Source organism: Photinus pyralis, unplaced genomic scaffold, assembly GCF_008802855.1.
Source record: "Photinus pyralis isolate 1611_PpyrPB1 unplaced genomic scaffold, Ppyr1.3 Ppyr1.4_LG1, whole genome shotgun sequence".
Classification (NCBI taxonomy): domain Eukaryota; kingdom Metazoa; phylum Arthropoda; class Insecta; order Coleoptera; family Lampyridae; genus Photinus; species Photinus pyralis.
In genome coordinates, this window is record NW_022170249.1 from 17,691,386 (window position 1) to 17,712,318 (window position 20,933).

A 20,933-nucleotide genomic window follows, 5' to 3' on the forward strand; every position below is an offset into this window, starting at 1 on the left:
ACCTACCTATTGTTTACAGATTTGGGGCATTTTGCCTCCCTCCCATACTGCTGCCTCACGGGTGGCACTCCTATCACAATATCCTCACAAAGAAATAAGCCTTAACTGAAAAATGCCACCGGCTTTAAGACTACTCGTCTATGAACTTTAGATACACCATGTGCTACATGATGATCCTATTTGTGAACCGGATCAGCAAAAAACTGGCACCTAAACGAAAACGGAAATTTAAAATTGTGGTTAAATTTATCAATGTTTTTTACTCGTACACCACAAAGGATGGAGAATTGCGGTTGCCCAAAACTACTTAGATGGGATATTCAGAATAAAAGTACCTCATTATCTTAGAAAAGAGAAATGCATCAGTCACCTAGTAAAATCGATTGTTAAGGAAATTCCAAGTTCATTTTCTCATTGTTTTCGCTTTTTTACCATGGTAACAATGAATGGCATTCCCAAAGTAATTTGTTTATAAGAACCTGTACGTTTCTAATTAGTGGTTGGGACTGTGAGTAATAATGTTGGTATTTTCAGTCTTCGTGACACCTAATAATTAGGGTGATACGTAACTAGACTTTATGTACATTTTAATTGAAAATAATACATATAGATATTAGGCTCAAAAACGTCTTTGTTAGGTATATAGCAAATGCGCTCTTTAATTCAAGTGTCATGCATCCACATACGAGTGTTTCTTTGAACTATAATCGATCCACTATATGTACCTAGCTGTGCACTATGCAACAAAGCGAAAATAGAGAAAATGTTTTGTTCCATAATATTTATATTGATATTTCAAAAACTAGAAATATATTTTTTGCAACAGAATTATTTTGCTAAGCGCACTGATTGATTAATGGTATTATTATGTGTCATAATAATTTTCGAAAATTCGGGTAAACAAATATTTGCACTGTAAAAAATGCCATTTCCGCCACTTGGTTCCAATTTGGATTAGTCACACACGCACCCAGGCGTTTTCAGCTAACGCAATGTAAAAAAACCAAACATGGGCATTTGGTTCGGTCAACCATGGCGCACAAGTATTTTTATCATTGTGCAATCAACGATATCCGTTAATTTGTCCAAGAAAATAGTAGCTAATAGTAAAAAAATGCCGTTAATCAAAATAAAATTAGACATTTTAATAGTTGGCTCTTATTGAATTCACGTGCTGAAATGTTGGCAAATTTTTATCGGAAGAGGTTCTTGTTCTCTCTCTTAGTGGGATCACTCGAATGATCATAAACAAAGTAGTTATTCGAACGCCAGGCATGAAGTGGTGACGACATTTTTACGTGGAAAGCTCGTAAAACGACTTTTCAGCTATATTTAGGCAACCGTAATGTATTGTTTACATGCTACGATAAATATTTACATGGATTTACTTCGTCATCCTAAATTCCTTAAATAAATTTCTAAAAAATTCATTCAGTTTAGGAAAGTTATTTGATTTCCACGAATAATTTAAAAGATGGTGACATTATCTCAAGCTAATTCAATGGAGTAATGTTATACAGTGTGGTCGAGATAAGAGGGTCACCTCAAAATAACTTTTATTTGGCGAGATATGAAAAATGTATCAAATATAATTTTATCTGAGATATTACGCTCTATCCGGAGGCATATTGAAACTTCAGGAGTCACTTCCGGTGTAACCGGAATTAGAGGCAATATCTATTTCTCAAATGCAATCAATGCTTTTTTAAGATAAAAAGAGCAATCAATTTGCTGTACGACAACATACAATATGCATTGGGAGTACTTTATAAATATTTAATCACGAATTTATCCATTTTTTTGTACATCAACCGTATGCATATTTTATGTTTCAAAAGTTTCAGCGATTTCCGGTTCAATCGGACATGATGCCAGAAATTTCAATATGCCATGGATCGTAATGTCACATATAAAACTATATTTGACAAATTTTCCGCATTTCGCTAAATAAATACCTTCAAATGTTGGAATTAAATAATAAATAAATAAATTAATTAATTAATATAGTACTCCAGTCCCTCTAGGAAATATGGAAAAGATAATTTGTGTCGTTCCAATTTTTTCGGGAATGTGTGGTTCAAGATCCCCTGATGATTGTGTAATAAAGTCCCGAGCAATTTCGGTGCCGCCGGAGGATGGGGAGGGGGTCATACCTCATACAGCTCTGTGGTTTTTCGGTTATATTCCGAAAATGGGAGCTCGTAAATCAAAATCGAAAGCTCATACAATTTTCTACAACTAAAAGAAGCTGATACATTCGGCGAAGCTAAAGAAAGCAAAGAAACCGAAAAAGTTTGCGACTTTAAGAGAGAAAGAAGACTTAAGAAATTCGAATAAATAAAGGCGAAGGAAGCTAAGGCTTCCAGCCGAGTTTCCAGCGATCCCAATAGTAGGTACTTTTCAAGAGGTTATGTTAAACAGCTTCCCGGTTTTTCCAATTAGCGAAGTGTCTCAAATCCCAAAAGTTTGACTTTTGGCAAAGATTTGCCATGAAAACCTATGCGGTTAGTATGACGGTACCAACCAAAAAAAGCGAAACAGCTGAAGAATTAGAAAGAGACAAAATAGATTAAGAAGTGAACTGCAAAGAAACTTAAACAAAGTAAATTGAGGCCGCTTAACAAACATCCCAACACATTAGGGAAGTACACGAAACAAGGGAACCAAAGCTCTGAAGTCCATAACTAACGAGAGATGTTTTTCTCCTCAAGGTAAAAAGCAGCTTCTTAATAGTGACATCAAAAGGTGAAGGTTGTGGTGTAAAACTTCATTATAATATAAAAATATAATTAAATATTATTTAATTATAAATCCATATGATTGATTTTCTTAAGCACCTCAAGGATGCTTATTGATAATAATCTAGCTACCTTATTTTCGGGCTTATTTTATAGGACAAGGTCACAACATACGCTTTGTTAGTATACGCTACAAACTTTTACTCTACTTTATTATTGATTTGATACTTTCCGTTATTGTTTGTCCAACCTTTAAGCTATTATAGCGGTACCTTGACAAATATTCAGAAACATTATCTATTTTTCGTCGTGATTTCTTAAACTGCGCAACATTTTTATGGGAATTATATAAATATGTTGGTGATTATTATTTAAAAAAAAAATGTAATAGATTGTTGATGTGCCACATATACATATGACAATATTGATAACTGGGCACACTAAATTAATAAGTACGCGTAAAAAACCAATACAAAATAGTACCTTGAGAAGATACAACAATAGAGTAAACATTGTATCGCAAATATAGCCTTTATAAAATCTATACAGCCCATGGAAACCATGGAACTAATTTTTGCTAAGGTGTTGGATTGGATGCTTCGGTCCTCTAAGTGATTATATACATCTTTTTCCACAGAGTTAAGTATTTACGTAGATTAAGTAGGCACTCCACTTTTCAAAATGGTCAGAATATTGTGCGCCGATCTGGTTTTGCGCAATGAAAGTTACATCCCGTTTCAAAGCGGTACCGTGTGCCTATTTTGGTTTAGACTGCAGTGTGTCTTATTTGTTTTTAAAGATACGAGAATTTTCGCGACCCTGTGCTCCCTTTTTGTAAAATCTTTAAATACCACAAACAGAATCAATCTAGCTACGTTTGTTTCTGAGATACAGGGTGAAAACGAAAATTTTGACTTTTTGTGACGTTATTATATCTTATTACTACCCATGTATGATAGAAAAACGTAAAAACTGCCTATTTTAGATATTCTTACGTAGAATCCAGTCCCGTAGTAAAAATATTGGACCACCGTTTCTGAAACTTGACCCAGAGTTGGTATTTTTTAAGTGAAACGCCCTGTATATAATAACGTCAATTTTTTGCATTCTTTTTCTTTGATCTTCATCATGATCTTTTCCCGTTTCTTCAATGACGCTTGCAATAATTTCTAGATCATCAAAGATTGAAGCCCAAACAATCACCTCTCTGAAAATCATTATGATTTTCATCTCTCCTCTACTACCGCCCCCTCCATCTAAGAAAAAAACTCTGCTTATCGTATACGAGGACAAGCTATTAATTAACAGCGTATAGGCATGTACAGGGTGGTTCAAATTCGTTGCTCACCATTAGGATCTGCGTAACGGTGAGAGATATAGTGAGGGTTAAAAGGGGGGCAAGGTTACCCCTTTTTTAAAGATCTTCGAAAATAACTGAGAGCATCTCCTATGGACACTTTTGTAGAATCTGAATCTGTTTCCGGATAACTAGATCTTCCTGAAACTGAATCAACGTGATTGGGATGGCGATGCATTCAAATGAATTTCGTTCTTGTCCTCTATTTCATTCCGTAAAAATCCAATACTCGTGGGCGTCGATAAGAAATAAGAAAATAGGAGCCATCTAGCGTGTTATGGAAATTGTAATACCAGATTCAGATTCTCCGAAAGAATTGCCCATAGAATGTGCTAATAGTCACGGCTACTATTGAGAAAATCCTAATACAGTTTGGTTTCCCCCTATTTAGATTCCGCTGAATCGGATTCTGCCTGTTACCAAGTCTGAAAATCTACCGAAAGGGAGATATTCCGTCCAATATGCGGCGGATTTTGGACCGCCCTGGCGCATTCTCCATCTAAAATGCCCGATTTTTAGACTTGAAGGATCTGGGCCCACGTTATTGGGGTGAGCGAACACACGAAGGATCAAGCATGAGGCCGGAACTGAACATTCTGGGATTTTTACCATGTCCCGTCTCATTTTTTTTTCATTCCATTGTGTTTCTTGAATCAAAAAACCTATGTCGAATGGTCCGATGCAGGAATTCCTTAATTTTGTGATATAGTAATTACACCTTGGTAGGTAATTGTTCTGAAAGATTCCATGGTCTTAAACAGCTCATGGTAGAACGTAGAAAGTACAGTTTTTCACAAAGTATTGCCAAAGTGAAATTGTTTGGCGTATTCGCCCTCACCAGGTGACACAAAATCAGATTTCCATCACTTTTTTGTCTAAAGTTTCTTGAGCTAATAATCAAAGAATAGATACGAATGGAAAATATTTGGTGCAGGAAATATAACCACACAAAAAATACTTCCGCCATAGGTTCAATGTGTTACTCGCCAATCAAAAACAATATTGACAAAAACGCTTACTTTATAGTCGGAATAGCATCATCCGCACTCCACCTTCTAATCTGCATGGGTATTTCACCAAAATAGTCAGTACCACTTAACATTTTGCGAACAATTTCGCATAATCCACTAAAGAAGCCGATTTTGAACCCGTTCTCTTTTAGAGTGACCAACATGCGCGCAACACTAAGACAACTGCACACACTTTTCTAAAGTAAAAGTAGTATATATCGAGGATTTTACAAATACCTTGGAGATATGCCAGTAGGTGTAGTTCCTTCTAATTTCGTCACCGTTGTAAATTTAGCAGTAGTCATTTACCTCTTGGTGCAATTACAAAACTAGTTTTCTTATTACGTTTCATATTTTTGGCGCGATTAGAGGAATTTTTTTTTTCTCAAAACCGGCAGCGGTATAGCTTTTTTAATACAGATTTTAGGATAATCGCCGATGTTTTGGGAAATGTAAATCAGCCGGATTTCCTTTGAAAGTTTACTGAAAATATAGATATTTATAGTTACTCCCTGCTTTGCACCATTTCGGGATAGGCGAATCTCTTTGTTTTACTCACCCCAAAACCTCAAAAAGAGACGTTGACCTTTTTATTTAATTAAATTACCAAAATATCTCGTTTTAGTCTGATGCAAATATAAATAAATTCCGATTGCTAAATTAACCTTAGCGCGACTAGTAAAAATAAAAGAGCTAAATAATAACTGCTGTAGTGTTATTGAGAATTGGAGTTGCGCGTTCAAAAAATTACATTTTAAGACAAATCTCTTTATTATTTCCCAACTTTCTTTTATATTGTTTGGTTAGACTGTGATAACGTGGTGAAAAGACAAATGTAATAAACTCTTAAATTTAGCTCATAATTATTATCGGGGGGGTTAGCATTCTGGAAATGTGGTGTACACACTAGAATGTCTGGACACCACCCCTAACACAAAATCTTAATAGCAAATGCGGAAAGGTTACGGAAAATTCGAGGGAAAATCGGTAAATGTTGGCAATTGTCATAGAAATTTGCGTATTTTTTTGGAAAATCTCGTGAAAACATAAGCGCAAATAAGGAATTGCTGCACAAATGAATGGATTTTAAAAGCACGTAGCTACACCTATTGATTCTTTCGTGATATCAAAAATGCTTATCCACATTCGACATTTTTAGCGCGTTTTTGAAAAAAAGTAGCGCTTATACAGAGTCCTGCAACAGTGCGTCGGTCTTTCCTAGCCCATACCTGGTAAAAATATCAAAAAACCTTTTGTGCAAATGTCAACTATATCGTAGAAGGTTGCGCATCTACAGAAATTATTTTTGAATATACAGGGTGTCGCATTTTTACGGTGTCAATAGACAACTGATTTTTTTAATGGAACATGGATGTCATTTTTTAACCTATTCAATTTTTGGTTTTTTGTCAATGTTACCAAATTATTCATTTTTTTCCGAATAATTGCCCATAAGCAACTTTGATAAATCGTACTACTCCAAAATAGTTATTTGTGTACCAAGGCCGTAAAAGTGATCTTTTTTGGCCGAAGCTGCTGTTTGTGGCCGAGGCGGTAGCCGAGGCCGCAATTCAGATGAGGCCTAACAAATCACTTTTGGCCAAGGTGCACACAACATTTTTTAGGCGATCATCAAAAAAGAATTCAAAAATTTGCTCATAAACATATTTTTTCTGAAAATCATAGTTATCTTAGACAATTAAAAACAAAGCATTTCCTGTCATATGTAATTATAATTAGCATCTTTGCGTGTGTTTTGTGCGTATCAAAATGGGTGATAGCGACAGTTCAGATACCTACCCAAAATGAAATTTTGGAAGCTGCAAGCGTTGCGACCCTAAGTCATATATGATATAAGAGCAGGCGTTTGAGAGTAAAAGTACAATCGCAACTTCCTCCGCTGCACAAGATTTTAATAATGTCAAATGCAATAGGTCCTTCGTAACTGTGGCTTCCAAGACCTTATAGGTAGTTAACATGCTGTACAATTATTAGAAACCTGATTACCTACTTTGATGGTAGGCATAGGTAGCTACTTGTGTTTTCGGTTAATTGCTGGTGATTCTTCGTATAATAATGTAAGCAACAACATCTTCCTCATGTTTTGGTTCTACACTTCAAAAAGGTCTGCAAGCAGCAAAGATTGAAACGTCAAACTATAATTTTAAATGTGAACATTGTGATTATGCAAAATGGTGTGAAACATTCCTACAAGTCCGAAAATGAAAAAAACGCACGTGGATGGCCCAATCCTTGATGGGGCGAGACCAGATAGACGCTTTGTATCAAACAGATTACTGTTTCTCAAACATCAGTTTCAAATAAGTACAGTTTGACAGATGTGTACAATAAAGTAAAGTTTGACAGAAGCGTACAATAAAGTGAAACTTTATGGCCGCAAAAGAGACCATAAAATCAACGTTTTTGTGATGATAGCCTAAAAAGTTGTTTTGTTGTACAAGTGCACATTCCACCGAGTGATTATGATGATAGTGAAATAGAGGAACGAGAAACGAGAAAATAGAACTATCTATCTAATGGAGAAAGAAGGGAGATGTTGTTGCAAAATAGTGATGGGGGACTGGAACGTTAGTATTGGAGAAGGTAGAGTGGACAGAGTCGTAGGAGATTATGGATTGGGAGTAAGGAGGGTACGTCTGGTGAAATGTTTAGTTTGGTTGCAAGGATTAAATAAAAGAGAATTAGAAAGACTGGAAGCATTCGAGATGTGAACTTGGAGGAAGTTGTTAAAAGTAAAATGGAGTGATAAGGTTAGAAATGAGGAAGTATTAAGAAGAGCAAGAGAAGAAAGACAACTGTTAAGCAATATGAAAAAGACAAAGAGAAACTGGGCGGTTCATGTGTTGAGTTAAGGACAATAAGCTGGAAACCAGATGGATATTTTTGCGGAAAATAAAATGTATTTTTTCCTCTGAATGGGGTCGAAACTCATTTACAATCTTTGTTGAATATCAAACATAATTAATAGTAATTATGCTTGCAGTCCTGGAGTAGCTACTAACAACAATAAATAGAGTTGGCAACATGTAGAAGATTATTGAAATGGTTACACCAGCTCGATTATTTAAAATAAGTTTCCCACGTTTTATATTTTTATTGGAATATTCTCACACTATATTTCCTCAATTTCCTGGAAACCGGCTTACCAAGGTACTAATGTGAATATATGTATGCTAAATACAACATAATAATTATGAGTCTACAAACGAATGGACCTCATATTTACGTAAAGTCTGTACTAAATTGAATACAATGACAATTATGTGAAAAATGTTGAACAGAAAAAATTATCAAAGTCCTCGTTTGAGATCGAAGGGACTTCAGCGCATTTTTGTGTGGCAGATCAGTATTCTATTAGCCACTTTCGACTCAACCATCAATAACAGATCTTGTCGAAGGCTACTACATTCACTAACCGCTTCCCACTTTCCTCGTGCACCCGCAATTCGCTTTTAAAGATTTGACTCCACCATCAGTAAGATCGTGTCGGGGGCTACCACATTCTCTTTGACGGTACCCCCTTCCGACGTCCCGTTTACCCGCAATTCGCGTTTGAAGATTTGACTCCACCATCAGTGAGATCGTGTCGCGGGCTACCACATTCTCTTTTACGGTACCCACTTCCGACGTCCCGTTCACTCGCAATTCACTTCTATTGGCGACACGAGAAAGAGAGACAGCGATTCGAGATTCACGAAACGTTAAACCGCGTGAGTTCGCAACGGAAGGTAAAAGGCGCCTGACTACTTCTCGAAGACGCGCGCGCGCGCCTCGCAAAAGGTCGTTAATTTCGCCCCTATGACAAAAAACAAAATTCCGCCACGCAGGAGTTGTGCGCGTTTACAACATCTTTCCGACGACACCAATTTCAAAAGAATCGGACCAAAACTGTAGTAGAAGATAGGAAAAAACTGAAAAACCTTCACGTTAGTATACTACGCTCGAGGATGACGCCCAGATGTCGCCAACCCCACATCATGTAGCCATGTCCCTAAGGTTGACAAATTTCACGGCCCTGTAGATACACGTACACCCGTTGCCTTTCTACAAGAGTTCTTCTACGCGCCCACATTTGCTGCCAGCCAGCCAGCCAGCCAGCCAGCCAGCCAGCCAGCCAGCCATCCAGCCAGCCAGCCAGCCAGCCAGCCAGCCAAAGTGAGATTAAAAGCTACTTTTTACAAATAAATTTGCAAAAATGCGCTAAAAACTCGTGATTAAATTAACATATTCAATAATTCAACACCAGCACTCCCCAAATGAGGAACCAAAAACTTCTAATAAATTTATTGTCGGTGGTTTTCCCAATTGTTTAGGATTGATGTTAAAAAGAATTGTAAAAATAGGCCAAAAAGAACTTCCTACATAAATATTTAAAATGTGTAATTAGAATCTTTACATTTGTCATAAAAAACTTGTAGATATTTCCAAAACCAGTTCTATTAAAACATTTACAAATCGAGCGAATTGCAAAATTGCATAACACGGATGAGTGGTTGCAATAGAACTAAAATTAACGAATTTGCGTAATCTGCATCTTAAAAATACGACAATCAACTTTGTTCAGTATATGATTGGTGAATGTGACCCCGAATTGTATAATTTCTTAGCTAGTGCGGGGGTGGGAAGGTTGAAATCTTAATTACAAATCGATTTATAGGGCGAAAGTAAGATAATGGGAAAGGTCACTTCATGTGAGGCGATCGGTAATAAATAGGAACCGAAATAGGAACTAAGCTATCCCAGAGTGAAAATGAAAGGTACATTAGATAACAAACTGTTACTAAACGAATTTTATGACGTGTGTAAAATATTTAAACCTCGATTTAAACATTTTTATTGTTGACATCAGGAAAACAATTTTCCTTCTTCGTAATTTTTTGTTGCTCCACGACTATGCATGCATCAGTGCACAGATCCGGACTTTCAAAAGATGCGTCAGGTCATTGTGGCTTCGAAGAAATTGAATATCCCTCTTATAGTCCAGATCTATCTCTCAGTGACTATTTTTTGTTCCCGAATCTCAAAAAAAAAACACTAAGGGGGACAAAATTATGGACAATGACGAACTTATAGCAGCTATTGAGGGTCATTTTGCGGAAAAATCAAATGCATATTTCTATACTAAATTAAAGATGTTACTGAAAATCAAGGGAACTATAATGAAAAATTAAATTATGTTGTTGCTCTAGTCTTTTGTATTTATGCATAGTCCGGGAATATAAAAACGGCCCCTCGTGATTTTTAAACCGCTTAGTAGAATAGTGAGACATGCAAATTGGCGGAGAGATTTTAGCAATGTCATAAAAATGTAATGGTAATTTGAAATTGTTTAACGAAACATGGAAATGATGAAATTATTATTTTACTTAAAAATACGTATAACTGAAATCTTTCATATTATCAACCAATGAAATTGAAGTGTAAACGCAATGTACATTGTTGCACAATAATCTATTCCGTCCTTTTTTATCTAGTAGACTGAATTATTTCAAATTTTGTTTATAGAAAAATTCCTCGAAAAATTCCATGTCTTCTTCGAAACTTTTGAAACTAGAGTTTGTGATCTTAGCGGACGCAATAAAAATTATCCATAGGGTACCATCATAAGGGTCCATTTCAGAGGCATGTGGATTCTAATTAAAAAGGATTCTGCAAACGTTTTAGATCTTAGAACAGGTAGGGAATCAGCATAAATAAATCACTTTGGAAAAATTCAACCTAGAAAATAGTAGAGCAGTGCATTAAGTAATCGTAAATAAACTAAATTTTTTTACCCGCGGTTCATTGAACGAAAACGATCACAAATTCAATTATGCAATAAACTGTCGGAGTATATCAAACCAACGAACCCGTTTACACACATTTCTCTCAGGATCGAGGTCGTTTATGTTAAAAACTTAAAATAGCGCCAAACGGTGGCGCTTATAAATAAATTACTTCGCTTGCATTTTTGGAAACGAGAAAAATGATAAGTAAGTAATGACATAGACGATAAACTTACGTAACTGATAACCCTATTACCTTATTATAGCCGCAGTTGATGAATTGACGTCTTTTCAAATACTGTAGTAGGTGCATTTTTGAACAGGGTCAAAAACAGGATCTACAACCTATCCTGATGATCAGATTCGTGGTGGGTATTGTTCTAAAAATACACAACATTTTTCGGGTGCTAGATAGGCACCCAGAATCAAAGAGTGTGCGGATAAAAAATTCGCTCCTAGATAAATCGCACCCCAAACATCCGGCCCGGGATAATTAGTACCTACCCTGACATTTAGCTCCCATGATATTTCGTATCCTGAACGTTCAACTCCCGGACAATTCGTACCCAAAAAATTCGCTACTGGAATAGTTGGAAAGCGTAATTTTTACCAAAGCAATTTGCTGCCAGAACAGAGTACTTTGTGGTCAATTTCGTACCCCCTGAATCACTAACAAAATCCACAAAAGATCTCGCAAAAGATTTTAGTAACATATTCTATTAATTTTTGCGATATCGTCCAAAAACAGTCTACTTGTGGTTTGCCTTTACAGTCTCAAAATATAATGCATTTTCTCCTTGAAATATGATACGCCTTCTAGACTCTTCGAGAACGTTCCGTGATTTTTCCTAGAAACTTTCCGTTTGCTGTTGTAGCGAATATTCTACAAACCCCGAGAGACATCGAGGCGCCATGAAAGATTACCCATTGACTAACGCAGATGTGATGAATTCTTTCCGGGAAATATGACGTGTTTGTTAATTCTAGAACGTTCGGGTGCATTCGAAGAACATTCTAGAAAGATTGTTGTTTACTATACATATAATTGAGTTTCGAGTTAGTTCTAACATCGATGCGCTCGTGTTATGTTATAAATTTATGTTTAATAGCAGTTCCAACATCATTGCCATTGCCATTGATTAGTGAAGTTTGCGCTCGTATGTGATAAAGTTACATAGGTATGTTAAAAATTTTTGTACGAAACTGTTATACTTAAATTCATTATAAACAAATAAATCACGTAATTACACTTTAAGTTACAGTAAGTATATTTATATGGATCGTGTGCGGACAGCTTGGACTTTGATATATCGCTCGAACATTTATACTCAGCTTCCGAAATACTCCGCACTCGTATCAATCCCACCGATATAAAATATAATTTGACACTCGAATTATTTGTATATCGTAACTCGCAAAGGACGAAATGTCCTAAAAGAAAAAAGGCATTTGATATTAAATCCAAGTATCCTTTTCGCTATTTTGGCCAGCACGTTTACAGGTTTTGCGTTGTGAAACTTTAACAGCAGATTCTAATATAATAGGTTTTAGTCTGTGCCTCAATTCAAAATCTTATCGCCGGCGCGATTTATTCTCTCTGAAAAAAAAATTCAAAAAACGATCAAATGTTTAGGAAAAAAGGTTATACTTAATAGCGAAATCGTTAAAGTTAACGGTATAATATGTAACATAAAAAATAAGCACCTACTCTTCAAGTATTTTCCAATTCCTTAATAAAATACCTATGGAGTATTCAATAAATTCAATAAAGTTTGAATACATCTTATTAGATGCTACACCCTGTATGCTTATTAATTTAAAGAAATCTCCAGGGAGTTCCAGGGATTTCCGAGGACAAACTTAAGGGACCTCGGAAAATTTCATGGAACTCCGAGGATATCGCTTGTAACGTCCTCATAAATATGGGGAAAATTATCTTGCTTCTTTACAACAGATTGACTCGAGTAACAAAGCGAAATCAATCGCAAAACTGTACCATACATACAGTGCTATTTATTAAGAAGTAGACATAGGGGATTTATAACAAATAAACCTCTGGCTGTCATATTAATTAGTTTGAATATTGTTGCTATGGCTTAACAGAAAGTAATCCTTTACGCTCCTTAAACTGTCACCGGAACTATACCAATTGGCAGTATCGACTTTTTCTGCAGTTGAATACATCGCACTCGCACATGCACCAAAATAAAAATACGGGAGCCAAAGGAACAATAATCAAATGAATTAATGTGACATCCAGATCTTTATTTAATTTTAAAAGTAGAGATAGGAAAAAACAATACACTTAAGTGTCACTATGTCTACTTCTTAATAAATAGCACCGCTGTATATATTCATTCTCGTCGTAATGTGAAACAAAAGTTCCTATTTCACGCAAATGTTCATCTTATTCAGAAAAATAAAATCGAAGAAAATTTAAAATGTAATTACACCAGGGGTACTGGCTTTGTATTTTAAATTTAATATGTATTTCCTAAACACAAACAAATTGTGGAAAATTAGATTATTCATTTTAGAATTACGTCTTCTTTTCGGGGACCATATCTCAATTCTTTTAATTAAACCGAGGGTCGCAAACGTTTCGTTTAGGAGCTATATTTAAAAAATCACCAAAATTGCATTTCTTTTTTCGTTTCTTTCTTTCTGGAGAACCATAACATGCGCCAAGAAGGATACCTATTACGTTTTTGGATAGAATATTGGGTGTCATTTTCCGATTACATATTTAGAAATTAATTAATTTTATATATATACTTATTATTTCTTCTCTCCAAAACGCTAACGTATTACTTTTTATGTTCGAAAATTCATCAACTATCATTAACTTTCCTTTTGTTAAATGCGACCCTATATTTTTATTTTATATTTTGAAAGAGCTCGTCATTATAGAAACATATTGGGATTAATGTGTGTAGTGTGTTCGCATCAGTTGCTTTTGTTAACTTGTGGCAATAAAACGTTGCTTTTTTTAAATTAAAGAACATAGTTTATTACATAAAATAATTAGATCCTACAGTAAAAAGTAACTGAAACTCTAATGTTTCACCAACGTTTCAAGACAGTTGGCTTTTGTTTCATTGCATCTAATTTTTGTGTGTAAAATTTGCTTTATTGTCTTTAGGGTGGCAGCATTTAGTTGCTATGTAAGTGATATTTACGTGTTATTTTGTCAGAAAATAGAATAAGCCTGTATGTCAAAACATAAAGTTGATGATGGCCCCAAAAAATCCGAAACGTTGGACTTACAATCTAATTAATCCAAGTTATAGGGGAGAAAAAATCAGCGAATTTTGCCTTCATTATTTAATCCACGGTTAGCGAGATCTCCATGATCACCTCGAATTTAGGACACCTTGTACAGTGTACATCGAGAAATATCTCACGTGGCAAGAAACAGCCACAATTTTTATAACAAGCTAAAGTCTGTGTCTAAAGTTAGCATGGCCAATGGAATGACACGTATACCAAAATGTGGCTCTAATTTGGTGCCAATTTGTTACCGAAAAAGAACATTTTGAACTCCTACAACTAAAAATCTCTATGACTCGATTACCTTAACTTATGTCAGAACAGCAAATGCAAATGTGTTAACCAAAAGTTACAGGCAAATGTATGGTGATATAATGTTGTGCTGCCATGGAGACGACTTGTTACCATAAAAACCAATTGTGAACCATGTATTTTACCAGAAATCTCAAAACTAAAAAGGGATTTCCCTATCAATTTTGATTAGTTTAATTTTAAGTGAACCCCAAATCAAAATTAATAAAATAAGAATGGGTAAAACAACCCAAATGGTACTAATTATATACTTGCCTTCCTTACGTTAAGAATTTAATTTAATTGTTCTTTTTTTATGGCGTGCAATAAAGCATTGAACTTAAACACATTCATGCATTTTTTGTTAATGCAAAAACGCCACATTCTTTTGTCTATGAATTAGCATAAAATTCATTTCATTATAATTATTTAAAAGTGTACGACATTACCTTGGAGTATTAAGAGGGCAATTAAAAACTAAAAAAATAAAGTGATACAACGGAATATCGAAAAATCCTTAGTATTACCATCACATTTTTAACGACCTTGCGACTTCGATCAGATGATCATGTAATGCAATGTTTGGGAATCAACATAATGCGTTTGGAAGCTTTTACAACTTTAAATTTTATTTATAAAATAAGAATCTCTCTAATTTTGTTGAGGAAGCAGACAACACGGTTCTGAATTTTCAAAACCTTAAATATTCTGACCAGTATGCCGAATTGTCTTACGACTGGAGATTTTCATATTTTTTGCTGAATGTTCTTTTTGAAGTATGTCCATTCCATGACATGTTTTCTTATCCTTTTAGCCTTGGTTTTAGCTACTTCGTCGTCGAAAAATATTAACTATTAATATCGTAGACATAAAAAGAACATGTTATCACAAATGATTTTCCATTACGATACTTCATTTATTACACCAAATCGTAGCATATTATGCGTCAATCAATTGGTTAAAATAAAACTGTTATCTAACGTAGTATATTATACAAAATGGGTGCTTGCAACGGAATATTGTATTGTTACCTTTTTCACTATCCTCAGATTATTTATAGTTTTATATAGTTGTCAGTCTGTTTATCTGCATTCGCTATAAGCTCAGATACTTTTTATAGCTTTTAATTTTTATCCGTCCGTCCGTGTGCGCTATAACTATTTTTATAGCTTAAACAGAGTGGGCCATTAGTGTGTGGGTGGAAGATTGTGGATTTATTTACGCACATATTTAAAATTCATTGCCGGGCCATGTTGAAGGATCCTAAGGCTACAACCTAAAAATATTTTCAACCAAATTACAATTGTTATACAGGGTGATTTATATCAAAGTTGCATTTTTTAAATGGAACCTCCTACATATTACATATTTCCATTTCTTGGTCAATTTTAGTGTGACACATGATATCTAAAATGAGTCGTTTCGGGGTTCCGTTTAAAAATGCAACTTCGATATAAATCACCCTGTATAACAATTGCAATTTAATTGAAAATATTTTTAGGGTGTAGCCTTAAAAGTCCTTCAACATTCCCCGACAATGAATGTTGTCAAAAAGGTTGACGTTTTAAAGCAAAACACAAAATTAAATTGACTCATAAATTAGTCAAATAAGACGAGTGTCAAAATGTGGTGGAATAGTAGTATTACGTTCAAGAACACCGTTTATAAATCCATTTGTAGAAGATCTAGATAGAAGTGCAACGCTCGGCACTTTAGTAGCATTGTTTTTTTCAAATTAAAAAAAAAAAAAAAAATAATAATATGAATGGATTATAAATATAACTCGAAATATAATAAAGTAGCATTGTTTTTTTCAAATTGCAAAAAATGGCGAAAATTCAGATGAAACTACTGATGCCAAGATGATTAGAACCGGCACTTCATCCACCAGCTGATTAAAGGTTATAAGCCTCGGTGTACTTCTAGTTTAGGAAACAAATTCAAATAACTAGTCGCCATTGTATGAGGTTGTTACCCATGTCCATTTTCCTTTGGTCACATCAAAAAAGTACCATTACGCATACACTGCATGAAACACGAAATGAAAATGGACGCAAATAAAGTATTCTGATGGTAAAATCCTTGAAAATTTCCCGAAAAATATACTCGTAATAGTTATTCTATCTACGTCTCCTTGGGCGACTTCATTTCACACAAATGTTACAATCACGCACGAATAATGAGCTAGCAATTTTGAATAGCTTTTAAAGTTGTTTTGGGAATATTTTGACGTTTTTGCCATTTCTAAGAAAAACCCTGAGGAAATAATTGGCAATTCAAACCAAACCAAAGAATTCAAACTAATTTATGTAGGTTTCAACAGGAAGGTGCACCCGCGCACAGTGTCCTAGTCGTGCGAGAATAACTATCGGAGAAATTTTCTGGAAAATTGAAATTTTGTAGCCGTACATCGTTGTAATAGTAATAAAAAATGCTATTCAATTCAGTATATCTTTTTTTACGAATTACGGGTCATATAAAAATAAAGTTGATGATGATTTCACCGAAACGAAACGTTGTATTGTATTGTATCTGTTCAAATAACACCAGAAAAAATAAAAATGAATTTCTGTTTTTCTGGCATATCTTTAGAAGTAATTGGAATTTTGTGCATCTTTTCACTTCTTTGACCATTGGCGTATCTTGTCTAGTTTCGGAGATCCCCATAATAGACATCTTTATCTTGGACACAGGTTGCAAAAAAAGTGGTGAAATATGATTTTGTTTTTTAATTTGTTTCCCAAATAAGCTATGCTGTACAGGTCTGGGGGAACTCTGCCCATGTTAGGAAAATTTTTCGCTTACAAAAAACGACTATACAACACGAGATCCAGGGGGACGTTGCGACTACCCCGACATCGCATCAAGATTTCTGATATGAATGTAGTAAACTTTGAGACTTGAGACACTTACCTGATAATGTCAAAGCACTCGAAAATAGACAATTTAAAATCATAACCAGTAAATCATTCTACTCACTTAATGAGTTTTTTACTCGTTTTTTTAGCACACAAATATCACCGACGGACATATAAGTTCATAGGTGGTACCTACGTTAGAACTTAATTGCACGTCTACTTATGTCACGTTTACGTACGTGCCTAATATATTATTTATGTGTATGTAAAATCATTGTATTCTGTAATGCAGATCTATGTCGCATGTTACTTATATATGTTACAGTTTTATATGTTATGGATGACTTGCCACAAACATATTTACAGGATATGTAACGTGGTAAATAATACATGAAATATGAAGGTAACACTTTAAGTGAAAACGTATAGGCCAGTCTCTATAATGCCGACGTTCTCGAAATTTGCGGAAAACTTACCTGTGTGAGTTTGGCCCCCTCTCCCCAATTTTACGAAACAACAAATTTCGGTTTTAAAATGGATTCCGCATTGTATGCGTCCGTTTGCCCCAATTTATCAAATAATTTCACAGAGCGACCGAGTGATCTTGGATTGTACATGTTTTGCCCCCGCGCCTTTTTTCAGTTATTCCAAATACAAAATTCCATGCGATCCTCCCATTTTTCAAACTTTACGATTTTTTCTTGTGATCGTTTGCGCTTACAGCAAATTAAGAGCCCTTTCCAATGATGTATCGCTCGACCCAACGTTCAATTTAAAACTATTGAAAGGGTGGCAACCCTGCTGAGAGAGTTAACAGAAGGGGTGTAAATTGTTAAGTAAAATGCCCCCCTTCAAACCAAAATCGACGTGTTTTTGTGTTTTTTACAAAAACTATTTCCACGCGAGTTATTCAGTCTGTCCCATTTTCGTTGGGCCACCCTGTATAATTTTGTGCAACCATCCATATTTATACAAAAATTAAATTATAATGTAAAAGGTGGTTAACCATTGCAATTATTCCATTATTATATAACAAATGTAAAGCACACAACAATGTCGCATCTAGCACTGAACCCATTCTGCATGGAGTACCGCAGGGCTTGTTACTAGGTCCGGTATTGTCCTTATTGTATATTAACGATTTATAAAATATAACTCATCGCCACAAATGCATTCAATATTCTGATGATACTACCATTTTATGTTCCTCTAAGGATTATATCTAATATAAGTTTAATAGAAGAGAAGGCACAAAAATGGTTAGATACTAACAACCCCAATAAAACCATAAATTTATTCAAAGCACATTATTCTTACGATGGTGGAACCCTCAAACCGATTCTATTTAATTATCAAGTTATAAGCAGTAATTAATTTCAAACTTACAATCCAGTAAGCAATTAATCTACAATTAATGCAATTGATTTATTTATGGCACTTATTAAGCAAATAATACAGAAGTTGTTACGAATAAATTACAAACAATTCTACAATACTCGTTTGTAATTTATTTCTAGTCTAAATACTGTGGGGGTTCCATCCCAATTTTATGGGAGTAAATACCATACTACAGCAATAAATTATTTGAAAATAAAGCACTTTTTTGTGGACGGGGATGGTAAATTAATGGACACAAACTTATTCGGTGTAGTTGGGCAAACTCGAAAGTAACCGCGATAATTAGTACTCTTCGCCCGAATGTAGACACTACCTACGTTGTGGGTCATTTAATCCGGTTAGCTTTATTTAACCCAACGATGAAAGATAAATAAAATATTGAGGTGTTCTGATTGGACTGAAATAGTCCAGAGTAACAAAAAAGGATGTCTTCTGGTAGGTGTATGTACTTTTACGATAAACATATAATTATAATTAAACAATTAGCGCAACAAACGCAATTACGACAATGCGTCGTACTTGGTATTGGTGACTTCACTCCAAGATTCAAACGCTTCATAAACTACTGATCAGTTTTCTCGATAATTTACCTAGAACACAACACGTTCATAGTTAACAATTACCATAATAATTGCTTGTGAGTGTGTATATTCTAGAAAATCCTCGATTTAAAATATTTATTTGCATTGATTAGACTTAAAATTGAAAAAAAAGCTACACAGAAAACCAATGCAAATGCTCTTTTAGATATTCAGGCATACTCGTATTTCCCCCAGTTCAAAGGTTTCAATTGCACTCGTGTCTTAGGTTTGAATTGGCGTCGAGAGTGGCGTAAACCACATACCGAAAAAAATTGGAATAGTTAACGTTCTTCGCCTGCTTTGGAAGCAACGAAAGAATGTGACACACTCGAGTTTGATATATAAGCAAATCGAATTGCGTTTCAGAATAGTTCCAATTTCAACGCCAAAGTAATAAATAGCTCGCGCGGTAATAAATGTGAGAAATAAAGAATATTGTAACTGTTATAAATCAATTCATTTCAAGACTGTTATAAACTTATTGTTAATTAATTGTAAATAAATAAATGCAGTAATTAAATTTACGTTACAATACATTTCGCCCTGAAAACACTCTTCGACTGTATTATGTGACGTCACCAAGCAATTTTCAAGAACAATTAAATAGAAATGTGTCAATTGTATTATTTTAAGTTCGATAAAATGTTTATAGCACATTTTCAGAAGTAAATGACAATTTTATTGCGTTCCGCCACACCAATTTTTTATGTACCCTTTTTGAAGTCGCCAAGGTAATTTACTCTACAAATTAGCGGGCAGATAAGTAATGCTTACACCACTTGGCTACTTTCGAAATGTGGGCATATTTCATTCATGAAGAATTTCTGAAGAGTACTTCCGGAATATCAATTTTTCGATAAGTATACTTGGTATTCATTAGAAAATTTACGTGAACTCTGAGCGTTGAAAAATACCAACTTTAAGATCATAAAATATGTAAGTCTGTGAGAACTATTGAGGATAGTACCGAAGGCTACAATTCCTTTTCATTAAAAATGTAATAAGGAGAGTTGTGGTGTAATAATGAATAATTAACTCTTTGCTAACGTAGTACTCATCGAAAACAAAATGCAGGAGAAAATCGATATGGAGAATTGCCAGACACGTAAGCTATCGTAATTGGATTTTCCCACCAAATTGCCGTGTACAGATCGAAGGTATAAATGATGAGATTTTAAATTAGAAATTATTTATTTGCTTCTCTGTTATGTTATTTTTTGCATAACAGACTCATATTTCACCTACTAAACTTGAGTTACTTTCTGTTTTTCTTGGGGAATGAACCCATAAATACTTAGTCCTCGTTCACGGCGCCCATTGTGATAAAAAAAAATAAAAAAGGTTTTCTCCTTAAGGCGAAATTCTCCTAGCTATATAATAGTCGCTCAAGAAGGCCCCTAATAAGTCATTAGCCGTTTCAATTTTTGATGCGATTATAAGAGATCCGAGGGTCCAGATCTCAATCCGTATTCCAGTCGATACAGGGTAATTTAAGCTGTATCCATTGTACTTAAGAAACCGAGTCCATTTTTTTTGTATCCGCCGAAAGACATCAACTTCGGGAATTATTGTTTAAAAAAAATGTATGGTTCATTTTTCACATCACATCCTTATTGTAAAAATTAAATTGGTTTTAATTGGGTT

The 20,933-nt window shown here is 34.8% G+C and overlaps 1 protein-coding gene across 7 annotated transcripts in view; it reads right to left on the reverse strand.

Moving 5' to 3' along the window:
* Positions 1 to 20,933, reverse strand: part of LOC116168294 (GRAM domain-containing protein 2A-like) — a 70,852-nt gene that overhangs the window by 11,804 nt on the left and 38,115 nt on the right. Inside the window, exon 1 of one of the 7 annotated variants that reach the window (XM_031484040.1) lies at positions 5,115 to 5,266. The exons of the other annotated variants lie outside the window; for them this stretch is intronic. Coding sequence (XP_031339900.1) covers positions 5,115 to 5,197 — 83 coding nt within the window. The 5' untranslated portion in view covers positions 5,198 to 5,266. Of the gene's footprint in view, positions 1 to 5,114; positions 5,267 to 20,933 lie in introns of those variants that run through there. 7 annotated transcript variants of the gene reach the window in all.